This window comes from Penaeus japonicus, unplaced genomic scaffold (genome assembly GCF_977035675.1).
Source record: "Penaeus japonicus unplaced genomic scaffold, GWHDUDI00000001_assembly GWHDUDI00000013, whole genome shotgun sequence".
In the NCBI taxonomy this organism is placed as follows: domain Eukaryota; kingdom Metazoa; phylum Arthropoda; class Malacostraca; order Decapoda; family Penaeidae; genus Penaeus; species Penaeus japonicus.
This window is the reverse complement of record NW_028234415.1, coordinates 3,639,551-3,651,283: the sequence shown is the minus strand read 5'-3', so window position 1 is coordinate 3,651,283 and position 11,733 is coordinate 3,639,551. Positions and strand designations below refer to the sequence as shown.

At 36.1% G+C, this 11,733-nt stretch overlaps 1 protein-coding gene across 4 annotated transcripts in view; it reads left to right on the top strand.

The window, feature by feature from the left end:
* Dcps (Decapping enzyme, scavenger) overlaps positions 1–11,494 on the top strand; it is a 22,515-nt gene extending 11,021 nt beyond the window's left edge. For all 4 annotated transcript variants that reach the window (XM_043033122.2, XM_043033123.2, XM_043033124.2 and 1 more), the window contains exons 2-8: positions 1,065–1,323; positions 1,451–1,571; positions 3,205–3,350; positions 6,051–6,275; positions 7,610–7,727; positions 9,777–9,914; positions 11,033–11,494. In XM_043033122.2, coding sequence (XP_042889056.2) covers positions 1,069–1,323; positions 1,451–1,571; positions 3,205–3,350; positions 6,051–6,275; positions 7,610–7,727; positions 9,777–9,914; positions 11,033–11,049 — 1,020 coding nt within the window. In that variant the 5' untranslated portion in view covers positions 1,065–1,068 and the 3' untranslated portion in view covers positions 11,050–11,494. The remainder of the gene's footprint in view (positions 1–1,064; positions 1,324–1,450; positions 1,572–3,204; positions 3,351–6,050; positions 6,276–7,609; positions 7,728–9,776; positions 9,915–11,032) is intronic.
* The last annotated feature ends 239 nt before the right edge of the window (positions 11,495–11,733 follow it).

Below are 11,733 nucleotides of genomic sequence, written 5' to 3'. Positions count from 1 at the left end.
ATGGCTACTGCAGTCCTAATTACTATAATTACCGTAATATCGTGCAAGCTTAACGTCCAAAACCTAGATGGCACCACTTTTTTCTAGCACCAGCAGGTGAGGGAGCCTTGAATGGCACCCATCCACGGTCTCTAGCATGCACTGTCTCTATAGAGCGATGGCACACACTAAGTTGATGAACCCTTGCTTTAAAGTACCGCCGATGAAGGATGTGCAGGCAGAACGAGAAGAGGAAGGTGACTCAATCCATACCCAGTGTCTAAAATGTGCTCCTGTGCCAATATGGATGTCTTTCACTGTGGCACTCACAGTCACAAGCACAGGTTTCATTCCTCTTCTTGTTATCTTTATTGTAGGTGGTTATATGTTTCGTATTCGTTCATGACAGCACAAAAATACGAAAAAATAAAGTTGCCTTTTGTCCTCCCATAAAACAGCAATACTTCTATCACATTGAGTATAAAGAAAATAATGAGCTAATATGGATAACATACTACAATTTTAGTCAACTGCAGCACTGATAGAGCCTGTCATACGGCACATATAAGTCTCTAAACTCAATAAAACACACAAAAAAATAAAACACAAAAACCGCTCTAGTTTTACAATGAATGACTGAAAGAGATTTGGATGCTTCAAATTATATTGCTTCAAGTGGTCTCTCTCTAAAATAAAACCTATCCTGGAGGCTGGGCAAGCAAATTTATCTCCGTCTGCAATGGGTTAATGCCACAGTGCCTAGGCCACACTGATGGGTACAAGGCCAGTGACAGATGCATCAGTGTCTTCTAAGCATTAGGCCACAACTTTTATGTGTGCGTTTGTCTTTGATTAGAGCTTCTTGATATTAGATTGTCTGTTTTGTCCTTTATTTATTGATAATCTTTGGTAGTTTAATCAGTTGCAATTATTGACAGATTGAAATTAGGTTTGAGAAAGGTGATTTATTATACTTCCACCTTTCAAATCTAATTCTTAGATTTTTTCATTTTTTAACACTTCTTTAATCATATCAAGATAAACATATCTTATATGTGCTCTAATTTTCATTTTACAACCAACAGAAATATGGCTGAAGCCAAAGCAAAGGAAGACTATGTCCATGTTAGCAAGAAGATGCGAACAGATGTCTGCAGTAATGCTATAGACAGCACCACAGACAAAAACTGCGATTCAGACCAGTCAGCGCAGAGAGATGATCTTTTCAAGAGTTTTGATAACTTTGAAGTGTTACGTGTGTTAAATAACTCCGAGGATCACAAAAGTATTGCTGTTGTTGGTCGTCTGAAAGGAAAGGAAGGAACTGCTGTAGTTATGTTAAAGGTAAGGGTTGTGTAATCATAGACTCATTATGGAGTAAAAGAATTTAGAAATTCACTTTTTAATGGTTGATACAATGTATATATAAAGCAATGAATTTAATATGATTAACTTATTAATTCTTTGACAGAAATTAGCCTTCAATGCAGAGAAACTAGAAGAGATTTTTAGTGGCAAAACAGAAACTAAAACTTTGTTCCGCAATGATATATACTACAACAGCACAGCGTGGATGCCAAAAGAGTTAAATGGTATGCTATTATCTTACTTGAGTTACTCTTTGCTAAGAGTATTTGTCAGTATTTCAATACATTTAAATTCAAAAAGTAGTACTGAAATATTTATTGTTTCCATGGTTGATGCATATTATATATTATCTATAATTTAACCTTTCAGATATTATTTTCTGGCCTATAGGGTTAGTTCTGTTAATTTTTTCTCTTCATTTTTTCTGTTTCCTTTACAGTTCTGGTTAGATATCATATTCTTGCCCTTTCTCTTCCAAAGATTTACAACTTTTTTTTCCCCTTTTTCCTCCTCCTCTTCTTCCTCCTGCTTCTCCACCCCTCCTCCTCCTGCTCCTCCACCTCTCCTCCTCCTGCTCCTCCACCTCTCCTCCTCCTGCTCCTCCACCTCTCCTCCACCTCTCCTCCTCCTGCTCCTGCTCCTCCGCCCCCTCCTCCTCCTGCTCCTCTACCTCCTCCTGCTCCTCTACCTCCTCCTGCTCCTCTACCTCCTCCTGCTCCTCTACCTCCTCCTGCTCCTCTACCTCCTCCTGCTCCTGCTCCTCCGCCCCCTCCTCCTCCTGCTCCTCTACCTCCTCCTGCTCCTCTACCTCCTCCTGCTCCTCTACCTCCTCCTGCTCCTCTACCTCCTCCTGCTCCTCTACCTCCTCCTGCTCCTCCACCTCCTCCTCCTCCTCCTCCTCCACCTCCACCTCCTCCTGCTCCTCCACATCATCTTCTTTCTGCTCCACCACCTCTTCCTCCTCCTCCTCCTCCTCCTCCTATTCCTCCCCCTCCCTCCCTCCCTCCCTCCCCCTCCCCCCTCTCTATCTATCTTGGTTGCTCCTCATAGTTGAAAATTATTGCAGTTACCCCTCCAATAAGAAGGAAACAGGAATAAGCTTGACGAGGCTGCTTTGGCTCCCAATGGTCAAAACTCTGAGATCTTTCAAACTTGTAAGCCTAATGCCTCAGGCTATTCACCCGCACTGGCTGCGGCTAATCGCTATATTCCCAATTAATCAGCGCATCAGCCAGGAGGATAGCCAAGATGAAATATCTTGGCTAGTGTAACCACCACTTGATGTGATATCTGGTCACCCTTCATTAACAGGTTAAATAGTAAGAAGACAATAATATACCATGAGGCACTGTAAAACTGAGGCTGATAGTAGGTGTGACGTGAGGAAATGCAAAAAAGCCATGCAAATAAAACGCATATGAAGCAATGATGTTTTTGTCATAGAACACAATGAAATATTTATTTAGGTGTACGAATAATAAAAAGAGAATGATATAGCATAAGACAATTATACTGTATGTTTGTAAGAGTATTGTGTGTGTGTGTGGGGGGGGGGGGTAAGGATGATATAAAGGATGAATGGGGTGTTTGCTTACTTGAAATATGCCATACAGTACCAGACTTACTACTTCATACTCATTCATACAATTGAAAAAGGGAAATAGAGACAGGGAACATGACTGTCTGATTGGCTAGGAAGAGTAGGGCCTCCAAGGGGCATGGTGATATGGGGGAGGGGGGGTTGATAGGACTGACTGACCACAGTTGCGGTATATAGGACTTTTAGGGGTTAGAGTTAATGTGTGTATAGTGCTATTGACAGGATATTGAAAGTTTTACAACTGCCCTTTATTTCAGAGCTGGGAGCAACCATCATCTATCCAGCAGAAGATAAGCACATCCTTAAGTATGAGAAGCAACCATCTTCCTTTGTTGTTGAAACGCCTGAGCTGTACAAGGAAGTTACAAAGCCATTCATTGAGTCAGCTGCCTTTAACAAAGAGGTAAATGAGAGACATAATGGGTCTGTCATATTTGGTTTAATTATCTTTATATTGGATGCTAGACTCTCTCTTAACTTGTTGTTCATCTATGCTTATTAGGCAGAAATTTGGATTTATTTCATAACTCCTTTTTTTCCTATCATCAGGGTCCTAAGTTACAGGTTTGATACTTTTTTAAATACTGTGTTTGATATGATTAAAGTTATTCTGTTTGATATGATCGTCTAGAATTGAACCATTAACGGCAAGGCGGTTTTGACCCCTGGGCATTACGCCAGAGCATTTTATCATGTGCAGGCATAATGCCATAGGTTATTTGTCCACTGAGGCAGCAACTAGCCTGATCACCTGGTGTGCTGGTCATACAAGAAGCCATGAGGTGATATCATGTCCCCGGTAAGAAGACCAGCAAGGCCATGACGTGATATTTTCTTCAGTATTAATGGCAGAAATCTTTTTCCCATCTATAAGAACAAAATTATATTGTCAGGGAGCATAGTTACAACATTTGCATAATTATAATTTGAAGAAATCAGATGCTTGCTATGTTAGTACCATATATAGAATAACATTGGCAAAAGAATACTTGTAATAACTCTTTATGCTCCCTTGCTGAGAGACTGATTCTGACTTCAAATCCCCTACTTTCTTCCTATAACCTTCCTTAACCCATTCACGCCGGGGCGGAATTTCGCCTACTCCCGATAACGCCGGGAAGATTTCAAGCGCGCAACCGTTCGTGCCGGGGTGTTTTCCTGCTGCGCGCGGTCGCTCTGACGCTCGCAGAGCGTTTTTCACCCACCCTATCCTTATGGTTTGCGTGATTGCGTCTAAAGTGTAATCATGTGTAGAAAGTAGTGCTATGTTCAGAGGATGTATATCAGTCGAAAAAGATGTTATAGCACTGTTTTTTTAGTGTTATTCTATTGAACTTTTTCCATATTCTTTACTCCTATGTTGTAATACCAATGGGAAGTGGAAGCATTCTTCTAGTGAGGTAACAAACATAGTTTTTTTTTTCAATTTTTTTTTCTTCCTAAACGAAAAGAAAGAGAATATGAACAACCATACATGTGCATACAAGTGAATGCAAGTAACAGCAATGTTTTTTCAAGTGTCATTTTCTTTTAGTGGGGCAACAAAAAGATGTTATATAATTTTTTTTTTTTTTTTTTTTTTATTCCTTGGCCAATTACAATTGATTTTACGATAGCCTTTCGACTCAGATCATCATATTCAACAAATCAGAAACAGAAATCACCATGCCGTAATCAAGATTACGTATGTACCTGAGACGTCATTCATATTACGTTATATCCCATTTTCTACTATTTAGAAGGATAAACTAAAGTAGCTAAGACAAATCAAGTATGAAAATCGAATTGTACTAAGAATAATCTATCATTCTAATGCGGACGTTTCAGCACGTCGCTACTGGCCTCCCGGCGCGCGGGCCGAAAATGTAGCACGTGCCAGGACGTCACCCGGGTCCGGGGCTTTTTTCGACCACGTGTCAGCACGTCAACCGGCGCGAATGGGTTAATGCTATAATTGCTTGCTGAAATTACAAGAAACACATACACACTTATTTCCAGTTCAAGCAACATCTTTGTTATGTTTTCAGTCAGCCCACAATAGCAATGATTGGGAAAGATAAAAAGTTGAAGCCAGAACTAGGATTTCAGTAACCACTGGATTTGAAGCCATGTGTGATCCCTAGATCCTCCTCCTGACTCCTTTTCTAATTTAAGAGCCAGAATTATTATGAAAACACATGCTAACTTCCAACTTAGACAGCATCTTTTATGTATGGCTAATCACCCTAGAAAAGCAGGGATAGTGGTATGCTAGCCCTGATCCTATCTCCCAGTTTTTCTTATTACATAGCAAGAGTGACCCGAGATTCCTGGCACATTTGATACCCCTGTTTTTGAAACTGGTCAAGTGACTTTTGGTTACTGTGGAAAGCTACTTAACTCATTGCTGATGGGGCTGGTTTGGCTCCAAATGGTTGAAACGCTGGTATATTTCAAGTGCGTAAGCCTAACGCCTCAGGCTATTGCCTGCACTGACCACATCCAAGTGCTAAGTGCCTGATCACCCAGTGGTGTGATATCTTGTCACGTGCAATGTGCAGAAAATTATAAATATACAATATATATGTTATCTGTAATAGTAAACAATATCAAAAGTTACCTATTACTAAAATGATATTGTTTTATTTTTAAATTTACCACATGTAGATCTCAGAATGTTATCAGTGAACAATTTAACCTTAAAAGTTCATCATTATAGATTTATCTTTGCAAATTATATGTGTTATATCTTTGGAGTATAAAATCTTGCCCTGGTATACCATGCAGATGCTAATGAGTTCAGACAGTGAAAGGTCTTAATGTGTTGACTCAAAGTTAAATTCAGACTGCAAGAATGTTTAGAGCTTACAACAGTGTTCAGAGTGCATGAAATATTAGGCCCAATTTAGTAAAGCTACTAAATAGAGTGTAGCTGGCTAAGAATGCTGATATAAAGATTTTACTTTAGGGTTAATTTTACTTCATTTATGACCCAGTACACCTTTTAGTAGATGGAAACTTATGTACACTGGATTTTTGTAACCCTGTACTGACAAGGTTATGTTATATTTCTATCTTTCTTTTTGATTTGTCTATTTATTTATTTGTTTACTTATTTTTACAGTGGATATATAATATATTAGAACACAAAAAAGAAGAAGATCGGATTGTTTTTGAGGATCCAGATCCAGAAATTGGCTTCATCCTCTTACCAGACATGAAGTGGACTGGTGAACAGATGGAAAATCTGTACCTTCAAGCCATTGTTCGTAGACGGGACCTGACAAGCATCCGTGACCTGAGAGGCAACCACATTCCTTTACTAAAGAATATTTTGAACAAAGGAACGGTAAGCAAGGAAATCATCTCATCTAACCTTCTTAATGTTCTTAAATCATAACCATTATATAGCTTTTTATCAATAAGATAATTTTCCTATTTTTAATGTACTTTGTTTCTGTAATTGTGATCGCATAAAATTTGTAATAGGTTAATGAGATCTGTTATCTATTTAACCCTATACACATGAGTATGATTAGGTTGGCAACTGCCCTACCCAAAATCACTATATTTTTTCCAAAATTATACTTGCTATAACTCCTAAACGACAGATTCAAACTTATAAACAAGGTATTAGTAGATGGCCCACTCCTGTTGAAACAGTGTAGTGTACATTTCTTTCTTTATGTGTCTTTCTTTGGAAGCAGCAGCTTGTACAATGAAGGTGGTGAAATACATGCTCTTGCCTCTATCAATGACAACCAGCAGATTGGCCAGGGATAGTTCTTACTTGATCGATGACACCCTGTTGTTATGCATGTTCTTCTCTATCTCCAATTAGTATACAATTATACAATCCATTATTTACCATTCTCATTTGCCAACTTGTGATCATGGAGTCTTGGATAAAACCTGTCACGTGTAGGTTCTGAGAGAGAGTCTTCTGTTGCTAAGTCATGGGAGTTACACACATTGCCACCAGGGCATACATTAACGAGTCATAAAAGACAAAGTGCACTACACATTGAGGGGATCTTGAGTATCTTAGGATCATGTTAGTAATTAATTACACTGGAACTTATGGGGTTTGTGATAACAAAAAAGGAAGAAAACCAAAAATTAGTGCATGTCAAATACTAAGACTTTTCCTAATTCATGGGAGTTACATACATAGCTGCATGCATAAACAAGTCATAGAGGACAGAATGTACAATACCCTGAGGACTTCTTGTATCTTAAGATCATGTTAGTGGTTAATGATATTGGATAATGTTGAGTTTATGACATAAGAAGATATTTAGTGCTTGCCAAATACTTACTACTGATGTGTGGGGATTAATATCTATTTAGACATTACTATTTTTTTTTACATTTGAAATCCATTTAAGATTTTAAAGAAGACTTTAGGCTCTTATAAAAATCTTAGAGTATAGAAGACTTAGCCTAGATATTAGCTATAAAACCTTTTCATATGCAGCAATGAACTTTTCTGTTAAAAGAGCTTTTTTAACCAACCAAAATATTTGTTTAACTGTAAGTTTACACCATCTTAATTGTTTGAAATGTTTTCAACAATTCAGGAGATACTTGAGATTTACAACTTTTTAGATATAGAAAACCTACTTAGTATTAGTGTTAATTTGACAAGCTGTTAGTGCGTAATAACAGACTTTTCTTTCACAGGAAGCTATAATGGAGAAGTATGGGGTTCCAGCACACAAGCTCCGTATATACTTCCACTACCTGCCATCATTCTACCATCTCCATGTTCACTTCACTGCCCTCTCATTTGATGCTCCAGGTACACGTGTACAGCATTTATGATTATACTTCTCTGGTTTGTAGAATTATTCCTCAGGTCTGCCTTATGTAGAGCTCTCTTTTTATAGCCTGAAAGCATTACTGTAAGTCTCCCAATGCAGACTAAAGGTGGACACTAATTGAAAGTAAATTTGAAAATATCATGGGATGGGAGTTACTTGGATTTTACCATATTCAAATTAATCCTAAATGTATATAATTTTAAAAGACTTTATTTCCATATTTCTGAATTCAGCTTGCATAAAGGAAAATATAATATAATGTTGACTTTTAAACTTCAGTATTTTAATCTTTTCATGCCAGTGAAATACACCAAAATGGTTCCACAAGTACTGAATCACCAAGTAATAAGTAGTCCTACCTGATCTCATCTGTTTACCCCATTCTTTGTATTTAAAAACAAAAAAATTCTATTGCCATTATTATCGTTATAAACATTAGCAGTAGCAGTAGCAATATAGTCTTGATATAGCAATGATAATAATAATATTAGTAAGGAAAATATAAAGTTTGGCAAATAGGTTAAATAGATGGGAATGGTGCCATTAATTCCTTGGTGACCAAGTGATTATGGAACCATCTGTGCGTGTGTAAAGAAAATAATACAACTCCATATGGGATATTACATGCATACAGGCACTCCTAATGTGAATGGATTAAGGTCAATGGAAATATTTTTAAAAGTAAGGCAAAGAGTGCAGAATTAGTTTGTGCAGAATGAATTTGTTTTATACAGATGAAATGATGTTATATTTACCACAGTTTTATAGTGAGTGGTAGAGTACTTTTTTGAAAACTGCCTTTTATTTAGCATATAAATGTGTTCACAGCCTTTGGAGTTCATTTGATAAAATAATTTTGTATTTATTACTGTGTGAGAGAGACAGGGATCGACCTTCAAACAATTCCACACAGCAAGGGGGATAGAAAGTTATAAATTTCAAAAGAGCTTATATTTCATGATTGTAAATCTTTAAAAAATATAACATAAATAGAATCTTTCAAAGTTACTGTTGTTCCCCTGTTGCCTCACAAAAGTGCATGGAAAAGAAGCATTTTGCAGAAGCCACTAGATCCTATGCTTCACAGAGCACACTCAAATGCACAGGGTGTTTGCATGCAAGAAGAAGGTAGTGCATGAGAAAATTAGCATCCACAGGAGAAGCATAAATTCTAAGCAAAACTGTCGAAAGATGTGCCACATTTAAATTCAAATCTACTTAACACTTTGTACACTGCCCCTACCAAGTGAACATCGCATGAGGAGGATTACATGTTTTAGTGTTAAATGAAAGGCTGAATTACTACATGTTAAAAAAATAATCTTTATGAGAATATTTGAAGATAAGATGAATGAATGCCCCAATGCTCATGAGGAAACTGTTTCTGGCTATTACATGACAAGTACCTTTTATGCCAAATGTATAGCTACTTAGGAGATTGTGTGAATACCAGTAACAGTTTTGCATTGGGAAATCTCAGGGTTTTTAGTGTTGAAATGAAAATTAATGATAAGATATATAATTGATTTATTTTTTTAGCAGGACTACTTATGTTTTCCAGATTAATTTTTTTAGCAGAACTACTTATGTTTTCCCATATAAAACATTTCATTGTTCCTGTAGAATTTAAATCACCGAATGAAGTAGTTACTTAAGGTGTATAGTGCAAATGTGGTGTGAGTGTGATGATTGATGAGCAATTATCCCTTTTCTCATATTTTATTTAGTTTGGTCTCCCCATCTTATACTTGCAGATAATTTTGTGATTACATCCTATACATTTCCCAAATAATATTAATTTCTACTCTGGATGCAAGTTGCCCTTTAATTTTGAAAAATACCTCCATAAATGCTCTAGTGATTAAGTCAAGTGATCTATTATCTGTGTCATAATCTTGTTCTTATTTATGATCATTGTAATGATAGTTAGCAGTTGCATATTTTGATTGTTATCATCATGAATGGCTTTAGATGTTTAATCTGCAATATCCAGTTATAAAAATGTATATTTTTATGTTCTTCGACAGGCACTTGGATAGGAAAAGCAGTTACGCTTTCATCTGTGATCAGCAACCTAAACCTCAGGTCAGATCACTATCAGTTAGCTGATATGTCATTCACCTTAAAGGATAATCATCCCCTCCATGCGAAATTTGAAGAGAAAGGTATGGTATAAGGAACTGTAGTTTAGAAGGTATTATTAACCCACACAGGACGGGTGGTACAGCATGTGTACCGCGCATTCAAAAGCCCAGTTGCCGGGCGGCACAGTATTGTGCCGGCTATTCAATTGATTTAGGCCTAATAATTCGAACGCCCCGGCATTTGGACATTCTAGGCTAGAAATCCCCCGTCGGGAATGGGTTAAGGTAAAAATTATATATGGCATTATTAACATTTGATTGAAAGTCATGTATCTACTGTGTATCTAATATGTAATTTGATGATGATATTGATTCTCATTTTTTTTTTCTCTCTCTCTCTCATATAATATCTTCATCATTGTCTAATAAGTTATGGAACATCTACCAACAATATGCCAGAGCTTTTTAATAGTAGCAGATGTTTTTCTGAATTATTTTTAATAAATGTTTGGGTTAGTCTGCTCAGATGATATACCAAGCAGAAAAAAGGTATAGGTAACATCCCTATAAATCAGGTGTTCTTAAAGTATTGCCTCAATACCTCCATGGGGGTATTGAAACCGATTCTTTGGCATATCCAAAAAGGCACCTTGGAAACTGATGAATTAATAATTTTGTACCCTGTTGTTGTGTATAATAATGTAATATGGAAATATTTTGTCTAAGAATTATATTTTATTCAATTATTTACTGAAAATAGAAATAAAATAAAAAATCCATAGAATTCAGCTATTTGTGTATAGCCATTCTGTTTTCTCTTTTTACAAGAAATTAAAAGTTGAAAGTTAGGAGTAATAGGCTAATACTGGAGAGGGTTTATCAGTTTGACTTGGAGTTAAACTTTAGGATATCGAGGGTGAAAAAAATTTAAGAACCACTGCTAATTTGTCTTGTGAATGATCAAGAAAGAATGTTGATGTGTTTATATGTGCTTTCATCAAGTTATTGTAGAATTTATTGGATTCATTATAGTTTTATCAAATGTCTGTAATAGCAATATATTATGGTGTAAGAAAAAATACCTTTAATTGCTGATGAATGACTTAATTTGGTATACTTACCAGTAAGTTATAGATAGTTAAAAGATAAATAGAAATTACACATTTGAATATAATTATTATTGTATTCTTCTTTTCCAGGTTGTTTTTCTGGGTAGATGTTCACAAATGGAGATGAAGAATTTTGTTCATATTGCAACAGGAAGAGATGTTTAGATTTTCATTTGTATTTTCATTTTGCTTTGTCACTAGAAGGACCCAAGTCCTTTTTTTTTTTTTTTGTATTTTTTATTTATTTGTTTATTTATTTATTTTTTCATGAACAATACTTTAGCTGCAGGAGATCCTTCATTTTATATCATTACTTGATAACTGCAGCATTATCATTAGAGTTAAGTAGAAAGGAACCTTCAATGCTTCTCTTTTGTGTATTTAGTGCATATGCAGTTATTTAATAGTTTTTTGTTTCTTTTAATTGCAGCAGGATTGATATGTCTTGTTTTTATTGTACAACTTTACTTTGAATTTGTCATTAGAATGGGTAAAGAGCACTGGAACTCTTAACATTTCTATGTAATATTTTTTATTAAAAGTTTAATTGTATTTTTGTACTTATTACCCAATAACCTTTTAGTTTTTTAGCATTTTACAATCCATCCAACCACCAGCCATAGCAAAATTCTACAAGACTTTTGTAATAAAGATGGTCATGCAATAAAACAATAATGTCAAAGAGTTTTATCTGTTTGTAATATTGTATCCTTGACAAACCTCGGTCTCCTCTGCCAAGACGTTCATTTTTAATCAGAAAATGTGTATTTCTGGAAGGTTGAAATAAAATT